Here is a 16,673-nt window from a genome sequence, read left to right on the forward strand (position 1 = left end):
TGGATGACATGCCATTTCCTTCCATCCTTATTTCCCTCCTAATTATTCCAGCTACCGAGAAACTCCAAAGAGCTGAATCACCTTCATTAAGGCCATTAGCTTTTGCTGCCTGCCTTGTACCACGTGCCTTGGTGCAGTGTGTGGCCCCAGCCAGCCGTGCCCAGGCTCCATCCACCCGGCTGGCAGTCGTGGTGGCCTCGGGATCAGCCTTGTGGCTTGCAGGACAAACATGTCATGTGTCCGTGGGGGCCAAAGTGCAAAGGCCTGGGCTGAGCAGGCTGGGGCTCTGCTCAGCTGGTGCCTTTATGGGGCTGGTCAGCTGCTGGGCATTGCAGGCTCTATGGGTGGCAGTGCCCCCCATTCGCATCTGCAGCATCTGAAATCCCTCTGCCCGCTCAAGGAGGTGCTTGGGTGGCTGCTTTTGGCTCTTGCTGCCTCCTTCATTCCTTCCATGCGAGTTGGGAGAGTCTCCACATGCAGCAACCTCAAGACTCTTCTGGCACTGCTGCAGCCTCCTGCTTGGCCAGGATGCCACAGCCCACTGGGACCACCTTGCCAGCTGGCCTGTCCTCATGTTGGGGAACAGTGTGTGACACCAGCATGCTCCCTATGTCCTTGACCCCGTGCTGGAGGCCGGTTCTCCCCAGCTGTCTCACGATCGCTGCTTTGCCCTTGCCCCCAGCTTGTCCATGGCCCCCGGCTCCTCTGGATGTCCCCAGGGATGCACATGAGCAAGTTTCCTTACAACTCATATTCAGAGGTGGTTATGCTGGCCCCACCCTGCCAAGGTGTGGGTGGTGGTTTCCCAATGTAGGAAGGCACCTGAAGGCTGTGCTGAGACATCCACAGGGGTGTCCAGCTCATCCTGCTTTGCTGACACCTTGGCTGGGAATAAAACAGCCAGAGCAGCCACTGGGAAGGCAGAGCTGCTCTGTGCTCAGCACCAGCCTGCTCGTTCCACACCTCAACACGGTAAGGACGGGGCCGAATGCACATTGTGAATTTTTGGTTGGGGTGTTGGGTTATTGTCAGGGTATTTTCAGTTGTGTTGGAACTAGTGTGTGGCTGGGACAGGGTTATGTCCGTGACACAGATAGTGGCTGCTGGGGAAGTGTCTCTGCCCGTGGACTGATCGAGACACTGGAGGAATGAGGCTTAGCTAATGCTTTCACAACTTTAACATTTCTGCAATGGGGTACAAAGCTGGCGTGGGCAGCCTGGCTTTGGGCACCTTGTTTGGGGAGCAGCAAGTGCAGAGGGGAATCAGGAGTGGGCAGTTTACGGCTATAAAATTGCAGAGGCTGAAGGCTGGGGTTTGCATTGAACAGAGATGACCCCGTGGGACAAGAGCTGGCAGAGGAGCAAACCTGAGGTCCTGGAGACCTCTGGTCTTGTTGCCAGCGGGACACAGTGTGGCCAGGAGGAGGAGGAGATGGAGGAAGGTTGATCCTCCAGAGCAGTGTTGCCTCCGGCCACACTCCAGAACAGCGTCAGGGGCTGAGCTGGCCCAGGCTTATTTCCCTCTGGGACCAGGGACCTGGCAAACAGCCTGGGCCACATCCGCAGGCTTCACCACGCGGCACGGACAGACTCTCCAGCACCGAGAGCATGATGGATCAAGTACTGCCTCAGGCTCAAAGTGGCGGCAGGGAGTCAGGGCTCCTGGGGTCTTTCACAGCTTGGCAGCTGCTTCATTTCATGGCCCCAGACAGGTCCCTTCCTTTCTCCTTTGATGGGACCATGCAAACCCGGGACACCAAGCCCCAGCAGTGGCACAGGCAGCGAGCACTTTGCGAGGACAGGACCTGGGAACAATACTGGGGGCTGCTGGCTCCTGGGTGCCCTGAGCAGACTTTTTGCTCTATCCTCAAGTTGGAAGCGTTTTCCCAAGCCCTGAACAACCTTCTCAGTGGGAATGTGGCTCTTCTCCCCACGTGCCCAAGGCTGGGCGTCCCTCTCAGGTAGGATGGTTACTGTGCTGCCAGCACTGTCCCTGCTGGCTGTGTCCCTTCTGCCACACGCGGCTGCCACGCTGCGGATTGGCGCCTTCAACATCCAGTCATTTGGGGACAGCAAGATGTCGGACCAGACGGTTGCAGACATCATCGTCAATGTGAGTATGACCTGCGACGGGGCACACGTGTGGTGGGGATGGGCTGCACGTACTGGGGTGGAGGGAAGTGCTCGGAGATGCGTAGGGATGAGACAGGTCCCTGGGTGCTGGACCCCCATGCTGGTGTCGGGTTCCCTGGACTGAATAGGGTGACGCGTGGTGGCTCCAAGCCAGTCCCAGGCTGCTCCTCACTGTGCAGTGATTCCTGTCCCTGCAGATCCTCAGTCGCTATGACATTGCCCTGGTGCAGGAGGTGCGGGACTCGGACCTCAGTGCTGTCACTGAGCTCATGGAGCAGCTAAATAGGTACGAGCACGGCTGTGTGATGGGGCTCGGAGGGGTGGCAGCCCTGTCCTCTGGTGTCCCTTGGGGTCCCTTGATGGTGGCTGGAGGTAAAGAACTTGTCCCGGCCAGGACACCAACCCTGTAGGAGGAGCATGAGCTGAGTCCAGGAGGATCAGTGAGAACATGTCAGCAAGCAGCTCAGCTCTCACAAGAGAGCCAGATGCCACCTGGGTTTGCATTGCAGAAGTAGGGAGGAAACACTAAGCTGCTTGAGCAATAATAGCCAGAAAGTTCAGGAGAATAGTTTTTGCTTTTTATTTTTGCTTTCAAAAAAGGGGGATAAGAGTAAAACACTGAAACTAGATAAAAGAAATGAGAAGGAGCATCCTAAATGCCTGCAGGTAGCCAGGAGCTTATGTTAGATTAGAGGCAGGTGCTGGCTACCAAAAAGCCGCTGTGAGTAGCACCAGAGAAAGGGCCATGTGAGCAGCACAGCCCCCTTCCCAAAGCTGAAATCATGTCTAAATACATAAAACTGGAAAGAACCCAAACTCTGACAAACTAAGTCTTGAAAACGCCATAAGACCCTCATGCCTGTGGGACACGCCGAGGCCAGGCTGGTCCCTGGGAACGGCAGGGGAGAGACGCGGCTCCAGTTTTGGGTGCCCGTGGGGAGGTCTGGGCTGAGCGGTGCTCGTGAGGCTGCTGGGGGCAATGGCTGGGCTGGGGCGGGTGGGAGCGGCGCTGCCCGGAGCGGCCCTGGCCACGGTGTCCCGGCTCCGAGAGGAGCTGGGGAACCAGCTGAACGGGAAAAGGCACAGGAAAGAGCAGGGAAGTGATTGCAGGTGGGGATGGCTCCCTGTGGGAAGCAAATCAGCTCTTCAGGCTGGACAGAGGAAGCTGACAGGTGTGATGGGGCCAGGTGAGCCCTTCATGGCCAGGTGGCATAGGACCTTCGTGGTTGCCCCTGGGTGGCAGCTTGAAAACCCAGCAAACCTGCCATGACCAGCCCCAAAGCAGCCGGTGGAACACACAGACCTGATGGAGCACACGGACCCGGCTCTGCCCAGGGCGTGGGTGCCTGCGGGGCACTGGAGCCACCCTGGGTAAAAGGGTGACTGCAGCAAACAAATTGCTCTGCTGGAGAAGGTGACCCAGTTCTTGGTGACAGCCTGGGGCTGGGGCGGAGGTTGCTGCTGTCTCATTTAAAGGCATCAAGTGCTTCTGAGATGCCACCATGGCACGGTGGGGCAGCAGGGTGGTTTGGAGGCCAAGTCACCTAGTGGGCAGAGAGCAGTGGGCTGGGAGCCAGGCACAGTGGCCGATGCCACCCCACACTGTGGTGGCGGGGGGAGCACGGCCCGGACAGTGCCACCCTGCAGGACGGTGGCTGGGAACGCAGAACGGCCATCGCAGGGGTGGGCAGGCAGTGCTGTGCCAGCCAGGTCACGGTCCTGCCATCGCATTTCCTCCCTGCAGCGTGTCCTCGTCCCAATACGCCTACGAGATCAGCGACCCCCTGGGGCGGGAGAGCTACAAGGAGATGTACCTCTTCATCTACAGGTGACGGGGGGACCAGCGGGACGTGGAGCGGGATGGGGGCCTGCATGTGGGTGCCGGTACGGCCCCATGTCACCTGCTGGGGCTTGGGGTGTCAAAGCCCCATGGCAGGATGGACCACAGCAGAGCTGAGTGCCCCGAGGGCAACGCTCACGGGCCATGTGGAGTCCTGGTGTCACTGTCCCCTTGGCCCCCAGGATGGAGGCTGTGTCTGTGTTGGACACCTACCAGTACAAGGACCACCAGGATGCCTTCAGCCGGGAGCCGTTCATCCTGAGAGTGTCATCGCCCCATATGAGTAAGTGCAGGGAAGAGCATGGGGACCCTTGGTGAGGACACCTGGCTGGGCCAGAAGAGCTCTGGTGACCCTGGACCAATGGTGTGGCAGGGGATGGGGACACCACCAGCTCATAGCTCTCTCCTTGACAGAGGCAGGAGAGTTTGTGCTGGTGCCGCTGCACTCGGCGCCACACGCTGCCGTGGCCGAGATCGACGCGCTCTATGACGTCTACCTGGCCATCGTCAACAAATGGGACACTGATGTGAGCAGGACAGGGTTACAGGGACATCTGGGCACAGCGGGTTGGGGGTGGCATTGAGGGACAGATGCAGACACTTCTCCAAGGTCCCTTTGCATCCAAACAAATCTCTGGCCAGGAGCATCACCTGCGCAAGCCAAGGCTGATGCAGACTGTGGTGGTGGCATCTCTGCGGCAACCTGCTGCATTCCAGTGCTGCATCTCTCTCCAGGGCAGAGTGTGAACTCAGAGATTGGGAGTCCCAAGGGGATAGCTGATATTGGGGTGCAGCATGTGCTGCTCCGGTCCCACCCTCTGCTTTGCCCTTTCTGCAGAACATCATGTTCCTGGGGGACTTCAACGCCGACTGCTCCTACGTAAGGCCTGAGGACTGGTCCTCCATCCGCCTGCGCACCAGCAATGTCTTCAAGTGGCTGCTCCCCGACAGTGCTGACACGACCGTGGGGAAGTCGGACTGTGCCTATGACAGGTGACTGTCCCCCCTCCTGCCTGCCCAGAGACGGGGGCAGAGCCCATGGGCGCCGCTCCGGTGGGGCCTGCTCTGAGGCAGCGCAGGGAGGGATGGAGCCGGGGCAAGAGCGGCACCCACTGACCTTGGCTTCCTTGCAGGATCGTGGTGTGCGGCGCTAAGCTGAAGAGAAGCGTCGTGCCCAACTCGGCCACTGTTTACAACTTCCAGCGCGCTTTCCAGCTGGAGCAGGAGGAGGTGAGATGGACTGATAAGCAGAGACTTGGGCACAGAGCACAGACGAGCTGGCCCTGGGCAGCCAGGATGTGCAGACCAGTGTTCGTTATGGGTTGGAGATGGTCCTGGGCCACAGCCACATAGCAACTGAGCTGGCCAACGTGCTCCCCCGAGGGCATATTGGCCTCATGTGCAGTGCCACACTCCCAAAAAGCCACCAGAGATGTGCACAGCCCCATGCAGCAGCACTTACCTCTCCTGACATAGGGCAGGCAGCCCCCAAGCTGTTAACTGGGAGCTCTGGGTGCTGAAGGACCCATGGGTGGGAAAACAAGGAGTGATTTGGGGATATTGCCTGTCCCTGCAGCAGGGTTCTGCATTGGGGCCACGAGACTTGGGGCCAAGTCCTCTCACGGCCTGTCACAGGTAGGGGTAAGCATTTTAGGAGTAGGACTCTATGGCTTGGGGCAACTGGAGCAGATTTTCAATGACCTCTAAAGCAACTTAGCACAGAGCTCCTGAGACAGCCCAGGCCTTAGAGAGCATTGCCTAGGCTACCCATGCACAGTGCAGACCATGTTTGGGCATCTCTCTGGGAAGAGGCAAAAGTGGAGTCTGGGGTTTGAGACATCAGGGAGGCAGAAGGCTCTTGCATGGAAGGCACCACCATCCTGCCTCCCCCATCAGCACCGCGAGGCGCTCGGGCCTTGCCACGCGCTCTCATCACACTAACCCACCTCTCCCCTCCTACAGGCCCTGGCAGTCAGCGACCATTTCCCAGTCGAAGTGAAGCTGGCGGCCTGAGCTCCTCCAGCTGATGCAGACACCATCCAGCTCCAGCTCCCAGAGCTGGTCGCCATGAAGGGACCCACCGCAGCCCTGTCCGAGCCCTGCGCGTGGGCTGTCCCTGTGCCAGCCTGGAGAAGGGGCACAGCTGGTATCTGGCGAGGCCCCCAGCCTGTGCTGCTCCCTGCAGAGCACTCCCGACCCGTTAGGAACCAGAGCCTGGGGACAGGCCGGCCATCAGGGCCACTCTGCCACCAGGAAGCAGTGACTAGACACAGACTCGGAAACCAAGCGTGCATCTTCTGCCTCATCAAAAACTGGTTTTATTGACAAATCTCACTTTCACAATTAGGTGTTAGAAAGGAGGGAGACTATCCAAGACCTGCAGGCTCAGACCACAGTGGTATCAGATGCTCTCCCCTTTCTGTTTCTTGGGTGGGCTGAGCAGGCAGCTCTCCTGCTCTCAGGAAAGGCAGCAGCGGTGTCAGGCACTGTTTGGGTACTCATGGGAAGGGGTGATGAGGGCGGCCACAGGAGCAGGCACCACCTTGCCGGTTGCTGGCAGTACAGAGAGCTTCACTCTTAAGAGTCTACAGCTACTGCAGCACTTCCGTGGGTCACGCAAGCTCCTGGTACCAGGCCCCAGATGCCTGGCTCTTCAGCCTTTCCTCTTACTCAGCATCTCCATATACTTGCGGAGTGACTTCTGGATGGACTCTTTTGCAATAAAGCTAACGAAGTGCTGAACATCATCTTCCTGGTGAGTCACCAGCCGGTCCAGCACCGGCTTCCTCATCATAGACTTGGTGAGCTGGCGGGCATGGTCTGTGGAGAGAAGAGCAGGGATGGGCAACACGCATGGCCCACCAGCAGGGACCAGCTGCTGGCCACTGTCACCATATGCAAGTACCCCAGAAGGGGAGATACTGTACACTGAAGGGCTCTTTATACAAGCAGAAAAAAGCACAAGACAAACTCATTAACTGGAAGCTGAACTCGAAAAATTCTAATACAATAAATTATAATCTGTATCCGTCAATGGAAAAAATGATTGCTCTAGTAGGACAAATTAGGGTTGTGCACTCTCCATCTCTTTGTACCTTCCTGGACACACCTAGCCTGTATCCAAATACACCTTATCAGGCTCAGAACAGCAGTTCCTGAACAAAATACTCTATTATACAAAAGTGCTCTGGCTCTAAGATTCTCCCAACCCTTTTGACCTCTGGCAGGGCAGTCTGCTTGTCTAACATCCTCTACAATGTGAAGCAGCACTGTCCTCTCAAGCTCACCCCACCACTAGTTTCTGGGCTGCCCCTGCCCTCCACGCTCCTAGCCAGTATAATTCAGCACCACTATGAGGATAGTGATAGAGCAGTGCTGGCTGCTTCAGCTGATGGAGGCTAGAGCACACATCTGTTCACAGCCATAGCAATGCACAACGCTGCAGATACAAATTTATTGCACTGATGTTGCATGTGTGCTCCCAGTGTGCTTCAGTGGTGAAGGTGAGACAACCTGACACACACACACACAGAACCCAGAATCCCTTCCTCTGAGCAGCACCTACTGCTCTAGATGGATCCACACAGAGATGCACTTGCTGGCTCTGGCATAGGACTCTGTGGACAGATCTGCATGATGCCTTGTGGAAGCCAGCAGAGAGCAGAACAGAGATATGCCCCCTTGTCTGGAACCAAGGATCAACTGTTTTTACTCTTATTACAAGGCAGTAGGGCCAGAGAGAGGTTTAGGGATCCTCTTCCAGTAGGGACACTAATGAACAGCCCCAAACCTGCCCATTTCTGCCCAATTTCACTCAGATTACTGTGAAAGGATCTGCCAAAGATGAATGTGTAGCTGGACTCCACTGCAGAGCTCTGTATGTGGCATGGGATGGGATAATTGAGATCCAGCTGTGGTGTGTGGTGTGGAGAGCCCTCTCCCTCACGTGCTTCCTGTCACAGAGCAGTCCAAACAAGCACTTTAGGTTTGCATTTGCTGTCTGTCCCAATGCCTCATCCCCATCCTCAGCTCAGTGCCAAGGGCTGATCCCAACCACCCCCTTGAAACACCGTGCGACCAACCACCCAGGCGGCACTCACACCCTGACCCTCCCTCACCATCGTGACAGCTTTCCCCTCCTTCCAGAGGGACAGGATTAGATTATATGCTGGGTAACATCTCCACCAACGGACACCAAGATCCAGGCAGAGTTTTCACCTTGAATTCGTGCACCTCCAGATCACCTCAGCAGGGCTAGCAGAGTAAGCTGGACTGTAGCCATGCAGCTTGCACACCCAGCACACGCTGTCCTCCTGCTCAGGTCCATCGGTGAGCACATCTCTGTTAGCCTGCGGCTTCTTGGACTGCTCTGCAGAGATTTCCTACCTCCCAGACATTGACACATTCTGTTTAAATGGCAACTGTTATGTAGTGCCCAGGCACCAGTTTCAGTTCCTCTCCTCCCCACATAGATCAGACCCTTCCTTCCGTGTTGATCCCCGCTTCCAAAGGCAGCAGTCTGCGGCAGGAGGTGCCAGTCTTACCAGGCAGAGCCAGCCACTGTGCTAGAACGGCTGCAGCCTTCTCCTGGAGCTTCTCCTCGGGCACCAGCTCATCCACAATGCCAAGCTGGAGGGCCTCAGGTGCAGGGTGAAGGCTGCCCAGCTGAAGGGAGCGCTCAGCAATTCGGTGTCCCACAACATTCACAAACGTGTCCTTAAACCTAGAAGAGAAGGCAGAAAGAGACACAGTCAGGCAAAGTAACACCCAGCAGCAGCTGCACCCAGACATCAAAGCTAAGAGCACTGTTTACCCCAGAGCCTCTGCTTTGGTGCTCTGGTCACACTTCCCAGGCACGGGGCAAAGTCAGCAAAGCATTTTTTGCAAATTCTGGCAAGCAGAGCCATTTTTAGTGTGTTATCCTGATGGAGTCCCGGTGTCCTTTCAATGAGGGCTATTTTACATACTCTGACTGCACAGGTCCCAGCTGTGCCCACTGGCACAGCCAAGGTCACAGGGTCTGTATCTCAGTTTATTAGCTGCTTCTGTGCTTTGAGAGGCCTTCTATACAGCTGTGGGATTTTGCAGGTACCACAGAAAATGGTATTTTCAGGCTGAGCTCAACCATGAAGGTCTCCCAGCATCAGTTTCTGCACAGGCTACAGAGTCAAAAACTGAGGTTATTGCTGGTAAAGGCTGCAAAACAAGATGTGAGATAATTCCACAACCCAAAAGGGTTTCAGACGTGTACAGGACAAGACAAACAAATGAGGTGCTGGCTGTTGTCCTGTAGCTGAGATTGCCTGGTCACTCCATTAGGATGGTCACATATAACTACATTTCTGTGACCGATTAAAGCTTATTAATAAACTCCCTGAAGATGAACGTGGCATGTGAGCTTAGAAGTGAAAGACACTGGCCTACCAGAAGGGAGCCACAATGCCCAGCTGTGATTCGTTCAGGCCAATGTAGAATTTGGGGTTGTCAGCCATGATTCTGTAGTCACACGACAAGGCAAACAGACAGCCTCCTGCTGGGCTGGATCCCTGCCAAAGGCAAAGAGTCCAGGTCAGTCCCCATTTTCTACAAACGTCCCTGGCATCCTATCCCAGCAGCCTTGTTGTATCCTCCAGAACAGGGAAGACATGGGATGATGGAGCTCCCAGGGGCAGTGCGGATATTCCCTGAGTCTCTGCTTATCTGATTTGAAAGATTCTAAGAAAGAGAAAACTAGCCACTAAATAAGATTTCTGATATATTTACCAGATTTTACCCTTTTTTGTTTTGTTTTTTTTTGCATTTTCCCAGACTGAAAATATGACTACTTGATTTGTTCCCATTGAGTTTTGTTCTCTGGCTGGGCTGAAAATCCCGCAAAGGAGATTTATTTAGGCATTTGCTTATGAGCTTTTAACCCAAAATGCCACAGAAGATTTGTTTAGGGGTCTGTAATACCTCCCACCTGTGAAACTTCACTTTTGGAGCATCTTTGCACTGGTTGGTCATGGACCCAACTGCCACTTCAACCATGCACTGCCAAAGCAGTACTGTATTGAAAATAAAATAAAACTCCATGTAATAGTTACACATCTACAGACCCCGAGACTCAAAGGGCATTCAAATGATTCCCTCCTGGCAAGAACTACAATTTGGAGGAACAAACCCAAGGACTTAGGAAATACTGCACTGCCCAGGTCTGATGTATCATTGACCAAAGGGCTGAGGACAAGTATTTGTGGCACTGCACGTGCTGCTAATGACACCCGTGCAAGGCACAGAGCTTATGCAGAGCCTGCAACACCCCTCATGCCAGGGCACCAACCCACCAGACAGGTATGCTGCCCTGCCATCCCAACACAGTATTTCACTCAGCACTGACAAGCCTGGTTTTCCAGCAGTCCCTGCCCACACACAGCAAACAAGCCACAGCGAGAGTAAGGCCAGGGCAGCTAGGAAGGTGTCTCTGAGGAACTTGCATTGATTGCTGCAATTGTCACCATGTTGGAACCATAGAGCCTGAGCCACATCTGCTGCACAGCTCTCCAGAACTCAACATAATGCTCCGTGCTCTTCCCACACATATCAGTGATGTCCAGGCCAGACGAGAAGACCTTGGGGATGGCCTGGAATTAGGAAAATACAAACATCACTGAGAGTCACTGCTCAGTGACAATCCTTCAACCCTTTAAGCACTCACCCTGGAACCCCCAAGAAAGAGAAAGTTGACATAAATCAGGGTCTTCTGGAGTCAGGAAAGAATCTCCTCAGCATTCCCATGGACAGGATTCCCCAGTATTTGGAATATAATTTCTCATCATGAGATGCCTGAGGTGGATACCTTTGTTACACAGCACAAAACCTGTTGTATCTCATCTCCAGCACCACCTTGTACACACATCATGCCTGGAAATGAGTGCTGGCTTCCCCTTGCCTCTCGCTCTGGGCAGTTCAAAAGATCTCAGGAGATTTGCCAAGTTTATAGATGGACAGATTTAATTTGAATAAGTAATGCTTTGTTATAGCTCTTGTGCTAGAAAAGGCCACAGAGGAAAGAGAACAGCCTTTGCAAGCCTCCCCCGGCCCTGTTACTGGAGCTCATTAGAACTGTGTCCGGGCCTTCCTGAGCCTGTGACCAGGGATCCAGGAGCCCAACCACAAGCAAGGCAAGCCCATGCCGACCCAGCTTCCCTGCAGCTCGTGCTGCAATCCCAGGACAACACGTACGGATGTGAAGATCACGCCCCGGCAGCCCCGGTTGTTCTCCAGCTTCTCCAAGCTTATGCATAACTCGGTCAGGAAATCCAGGCTGAGGCTGTTGACAGGAGGGCTCTTAAACTTCACTGTGGCGACACCTGTGTCACAGCAAACATGAAGTCACCAGAAACCCCTCTCCACCACGACATGCACCACACGCACACCCATCTTACCCAAGAGAATTTCAGCTGCCTTCCTGTCTCTCCAACCACCCCAGATCACTTCTTTTTAGTCCTAGTGACCAAGCTGTTTTCCAAAGACACTCAGTGCTGGAGCAAATCAAGGTGCTACCTTGAACCAGATCTGCCCACACACCGTGGCTCGCTTATTGTAGAACGATTGTCCACCACACAGTGTGGTGGCCAGGCTGGTTGTCCCAAAACCCAACCAACCTTAAGGTGGCAAGGCCTAGAGGTCCCTGTCTCACTGCAAACACCCCACGGCCATGCCTGGGGAACAACGCTCTGCTTTGGGAGTCTGCAGGCAGCGTGGCACCCTGCTCAGCTGCCACTGCCAGCTGGGGACAGTTCACCCAGGCTGGGGCCAGAGTGAGGACAGGCCCAGCAGCCAAGATGAATCCCCTGTGAAATGCTAGGAAGAGGCCCCTTTGATTGGTGGTCCCATGGTAGCTACTCCGAGGACAAACATCTGCATGGTACTGACATAGATGACCTTGCCATGAAGTAGGGACAGCAACAGCTCTCAAATACTGCAGGAGATGTCCTAAACAAGGACTGTTTTCCTTTCCATTGCATAACTCACAATAATTCTACCTCCCTTCAATAATATTTCATAAAAATATTTAGAAAGTTTTGGGGAAATGTAAAACAAATTAAGGGCATTTTTCTGTAACCTCTAAGACTTTCAATAATCTATGAGATTCTGATAATTTTATCATTCCTAACCTGCCTTTTCAACCTGTTTACCTTCAGGCCTACTTGCCCTGTGTACCCTCAGCTGGTGTTTGCATGCAGCACCCAGATGGCACCCAGCCATGTCCAGTGCCCACAGCTGCTCAGAGTCCCAACCCCAAATACTCCTCTCCGATGGTCCTAGGCAGCTGCGTCTGGAACATCAGGGCTTTGGAGGCTTTCCATGCCCAGGACCACACGTACCCTGATGTCTCAACCCGTGTTGTGGCAGGCACGCGAGGGCACACGGGGACATACACGTTCCTGGTCCAAGGTCCTCAGTCAAGCCTCGCAGCACGCTGTGGGGCAAGGGCAGTGCTGACAGAGGCACCACCGGCCGTACCTGAGCCCTCGTCCAGCTCCACCAGGATCTTGTTGTTGCTGAAGGCTCGGCTCTGGGCGAGCAGGAGGCCGGGGCGCTGCCGGGCGCTTCTGCCCCACGCCTGGGCACGGCTGCAGAGGGGCTGCAGGCCTGGGGGGCAGAGGCAGGTGGGGCCGGGCACGCGCAGCCCCTCGGCCCGCACGGTGTCCCAGGCGGTCCTGCATGGCCGTGGCAGGGCACGTGGGGACATCCAAACCATGGCGCAGGGACATGGCAGCCCCATGGCACGTGGGGACATCCAAACCATGGCGCAGGGACATGGCAGCCCCCCAGCCCATGGCACAGGGACATGGGGGCAGCCCCCTCACGATGGGGGACAGAGGGATGTCCTGATGCAGGGAAAGGGGACATGGGAAGGCATGTCCCATGGGAGAGGGCACATGGGGACACCCTGGCCCATGGCAAGGGACACAGGGGAAAACTCTGCCTCATGCAGAGAGGCCATGGGGACAGCGTGACCCGCAGCAGGGGGACAGAGAGGACAACCCTGCCCCACAGTGGGGGGACGTAATGGGGCATGGGGACGCTGTGATCCACAGCAGAGGGATATGAGTGGCTACAGGGACACCCAGACCCACAGCAGGGACACACAGGGGACAACCCTACCTCATGGTGCGGAGACACGAGGGCCCATGGGGACACCCTGACCCACGGCGGGGGGGACGCGGAGGACAAACCTGCCCCACGGTGTGGGACGGGAGGCAGTGGGACGCATGGCACCCCGGGGCGCAGGGCGGGGACAGGGGCACGAGGGGGGTCACCCCACGGCGCGGGGAGCCCCGTCGGTGGGAAGGGCGCGGGGCCGACCTGGAGGGACGATCCGGCGAGCGAGGCTCAGCGCCGCCGCCATCTTCCCCGCGGGCGGTCAAGGGTAGAGCGCGGGGCCGGGGCGGTGCGTCACTGCGCCAGGGCCCGCCCCCAACGCCCCCAAGCCCCGCCCCAATGCAGCAAAGCCCAATCACCAATGGCCCAAAGCCCCGCCCCATGCCACAAGCCCCGCCCAATGAGTGCAAGCCCCGCCCTCTCCGTTACCAAGCCTCGCCTGACGGCCACCAGCCACGCCCCATCCACTAAACCCCGCCCCCGAACGACAAGCCCCGCCTCCAGCGCTCCGCCTCCAGCGCCCCGCTCCGCGTCCCGCTGCGCCCCGCCGCGTCCCGCCCGGTCCCGGCCATGGGGTCCGGCCGTGCCCAGCCCCGGCCGTGCCCAGCCCGTGCAGCCCCGCTGCCTTCCCGCGCCGCCCGGCGCCCGGCTGGGCCGTGCCGTGCCGTGCCGTGCCTGTGCCGCTGCGCCCCGCTGCGCTGCCCGCACTGCACCTCCCGCGCGCAGCTGGGCCGCAGCGAGCCCCGGGCACCCTGCCCTGCCGGGGCCTCCTCCTCACCCGCACCCCGAGCCCACGCGGCTGCCGTGCGGCAGTTCAGCAGCCGCCCTGTGCACACACCGGGAGCAGGAGCGCCAGGGACGCGCAGTGTCCATGTTCTCCAGCGCGGGGGTGGCTCGCACCAGCGTGACCCGCAGCGGCAGCTTCACTTGGCTGCTGGGGCAGATGAGAGGCGTCTGCAAAGCTCATCTCGGCGAAGGCCGGATCCAGGCAGGGCGGTGGGAGGCCCAGGAGCCCCGACTGGCTGAGAGCCGGCCCAGACGGCGGCAGGGCAGCAACGGGGCTGCAGCTGACCCGCCCTGGGCTGTGCCGCCGCGGAGATGCTGCCTGCGCGGCTGCTCCTTGCTGCCGTCTGCCTGCAGGGCAGCCTGCTGCAGGCACCGCGGCCAGGGCCGCTCCTCGAGCGCCTCCGCAGACTCGAGGAGCAGGTGAGGGCTCGCGGTGTGCATGAAACAGGAGGAGCTGATGTGTTTCGGGCCACGGGGGCTGCTTACCCGGCACCTGTTTCTCGCAGTTTCGCCGCTTTCGGGAGGTGACGCTGACCCAGCTCCAGGCCATCGCCGGCAACTACAACATCTCATACAACATCGACGAGCGGTTCCGGGCGCTGGCAGCCCAGGACGAGGCGGTGGCGGCAGCCCTGCATGACACACGGGCCAGCCTGGGCGCCGAGCTGGCCCGTGTGGCCGCCGCCGCCGCGCGGCTCCGCAGGAAGGTGCGGAGGCTGGAAGGGCAGGTGGCCGCGTGGGGCGAGCAGCGGCAGGAGCTGCGTGACCTGCTCGCCAACCTCACGCGCCAGCTGGCGGGCCCGGCCACGGGGTCGCGGCGGCGCCTGCGGCAAGAGCTGCGGCGCCTGCGGGCAGCCGCCCGCGCGGGTGCCCCGGCACGGGAAGCACAGGGCCAGGCTCCCCCGCGAGCGCTCCCTGAGCCACCGGTGGAGCAGGGGGCAGCGGGCCGGCCGCCGAAGGCCAAGAAGCTTCAGGCCTGGCACAGGCGGCGCAGGAGGCTGCGGGAGGAGGGCGAGCGGCCTCTGGACGAGGCCGGGAATGTTGCAGAGCTCCGGGAGGCTGCTGTTCACCACCAAGATGTGGCACCGGGACCACCAGCCACCACACAGATGCTCCCCAGTGAGGCCAGGATCCGCCAGGAGCAGCTGCCGGCTCTGGAGCAGCCAGGAACAAGTATGTCCGGGGTTTTCCTTGTGCTCAGCACGCGGAGGGGCTGGAAGACACAGCATGGCCTTTAGTTCGATCATAAAAGGGGGGAATTGCTTACCAATCCTGCAGGAACACATTGCAGACCTTGTGCAGCCTGTGCCAGAGCACCAGGCGCGTCAGTCCTTGCAGCCCAACTGGGGCCCTGTGTTCTGTGGCACAAATACACAGCGTCCTCCGGCACAGCCGGCTGCGAGTGCCAGGCTCTAGGCCGCGGCCCTCAGCGTCGCGGATGAGGATGAGGATGCAGGGAGGCCGGGAGGCAAACCTCACGCGTGCCCGCTGGGTCAGCGCATGCCCACGCTGCCTCCCTTCCTCTGCAGTTTGTGGCGTGGGCTCCGTGCTGCTCTTCCCCAACAGCTCCGTGCAGAACGTGGCCGTCGTCCGCGCGGGGCTGCGCGTGGGGCTGCGGGCGCTGTCGCTGTGCACCTGGGTGAGCACCCCAGCCCCCTACCTTGGCACCCTGCTCTCCTATGCCACCGAGGACAACGACAACAAGCTGGTGGTGCACGGCTGGGACAGGGGCCTGCCCGGCTCCATGCACTTCGTCATTGGTGACCCGGAGTTTCGGGAGCTGCCGGTGACACAGCTGCTGGACGGCAAGTGGCACCACCTCTGCCTCACCTGGTCGTCCGAGCAGGGCAAGTTCCGCTTCTACGTGGACAGGAGGCTGCTGGCTGCCGGCTCCGGCTTCCAGCAGGGCTACGAAATTCCTGCTGGGGGCTCCCTGGTGCTGGGCCAGGAGCAGGATGAGCTCGGTGGGGACTTTGACCCTTCGGAAGCCTTCGTGGGGCGGCTGGCCGGCTTGGCCCTCTGGAGCCGGGCTCTCATGCCTGGGGAGGTGGCCAGTTTAGCCACTGGCCAGGGGCTGCCGCCTGGCGCTCTGCTCACACTGGCCAATGCCTCCCTGCAGGGCTGGGTGCGCAGGGTCGAGTGCGCCTGTCTCGAGCGCTGCTTGTGAGAGACGCTCAGGTTGGCTCGTGACTGGCAGATGGGAGCCGCTTCCTCCCTGGGAGCGAAGGGACAGCGGGTGGAGGAGGCTTCCAGAGACAGTTATAAACTCACTGCATCTCTGCTGGCTGGGATGGTGTTAGTGTGGTGCTTCCTGTGCTCCTTCCCTCTGTGCTTTTGCTGCCATCGCCAAAGCTGCCACCAGCTCCGGGGGGGAACACGACAGCGAGTCGGCAGTGCTGGGCAGTGTGTTTCAAGGAGGTGGGCAAAAATAAAAGGGATTTTGGCAGCCAGAGTACAACTCTAGTCTTGGAGTACCTGCATTGTCCATAACCAGCCCCAGCTGCTGTTTGTCCAGCAGCTCCTCTGATCCCACTTACGGCTCTGTCCCCTCAAAGACTGTGGCCCGCTGTCTCCATATCAGCCAGCACGCGCCCTATGTATCTGCCAGAGCCACCAGCAGATCATCCTGGACCTTCTTGTGGGGCCAGGCCACCCAGAGCTGTTGGAGAGAAGGTCAGAGCAGAGCCCTGCGTGCCCCGTTCTGCTGCTACGTCTCCCCATGGAGCTGCGCGTCCCCGGAGCTGTCCAAAAGCTCCCCGGAGCT

General features: G+C 58.3%; 3 protein-coding genes across 3 annotated transcripts; 2 read left to right on the top strand and 1 right to left on the bottom strand.

Moving 5' to 3' along the window:
* Positions 1–1,966: 1,966 nt before the first annotated feature.
* LOC104569041 (deoxyribonuclease-1-like 2) lies at positions 1,967–5,986 on the top strand. The gene is made up of 8 exons (XM_010215996.2): positions 1,967–2,113; positions 2,331–2,419; positions 3,878–3,961; positions 4,156–4,256; positions 4,388–4,500; positions 4,812–4,966; positions 5,107–5,203; positions 5,936–5,986. Exons 1-8 carry the CDS (start codon positions 1,967–1,969, stop codon positions 5,984–5,986), a joined length of 837 nt encoding a protein of 278 aa, XP_010214298.2.
* A 54-nt stretch (positions 5,987–6,040) lies between these two features.
* Positions 6,041–16,076, top strand: PTX4 (pentraxin 4). Its single transcript, XM_088523219.1, has 5 exons — positions 6,041–6,091; positions 6,321–6,461; positions 14,222–14,329; positions 14,416–15,082; positions 15,439–16,076. Exons 1-5 carry the CDS (start codon positions 6,041–6,043, stop codon positions 16,074–16,076), a joined length of 1,605 nt encoding a protein of 534 aa, XP_088379345.1.
* ECI1 (enoyl-CoA delta isomerase 1) lies at positions 6,271–13,370 on the bottom strand. Its single transcript, XM_010215986.2, has 7 exons — positions 13,328–13,370; positions 12,482–12,610; positions 11,198–11,325; positions 10,450–10,596; positions 9,398–9,519; positions 8,518–8,696; positions 6,271–6,793 (listed from the first exon to the last, which is right to left on the bottom strand). Exons 1-7 carry the CDS (start codon positions 13,368–13,370, stop codon positions 6,627–6,629), a joined length of 915 nt encoding a protein of 304 aa, XP_010214288.2. The 3' UTR covers positions 6,271–6,626.
* Positions 16,077–16,673: the final 597 nt, after the last annotated feature.

This window comes from Tinamus guttatus, unplaced genomic scaffold (assembly GCF_059628265.1).
Source record: "Tinamus guttatus ecotype Peru unplaced genomic scaffold, ASM5962826v1 Tinamus_guttatus_pri_ptg000172l, whole genome shotgun sequence".
NCBI classification, from domain to species: Eukaryota; Metazoa; Chordata; class Aves; order Tinamiformes; family Tinamidae; genus Tinamus; species Tinamus guttatus.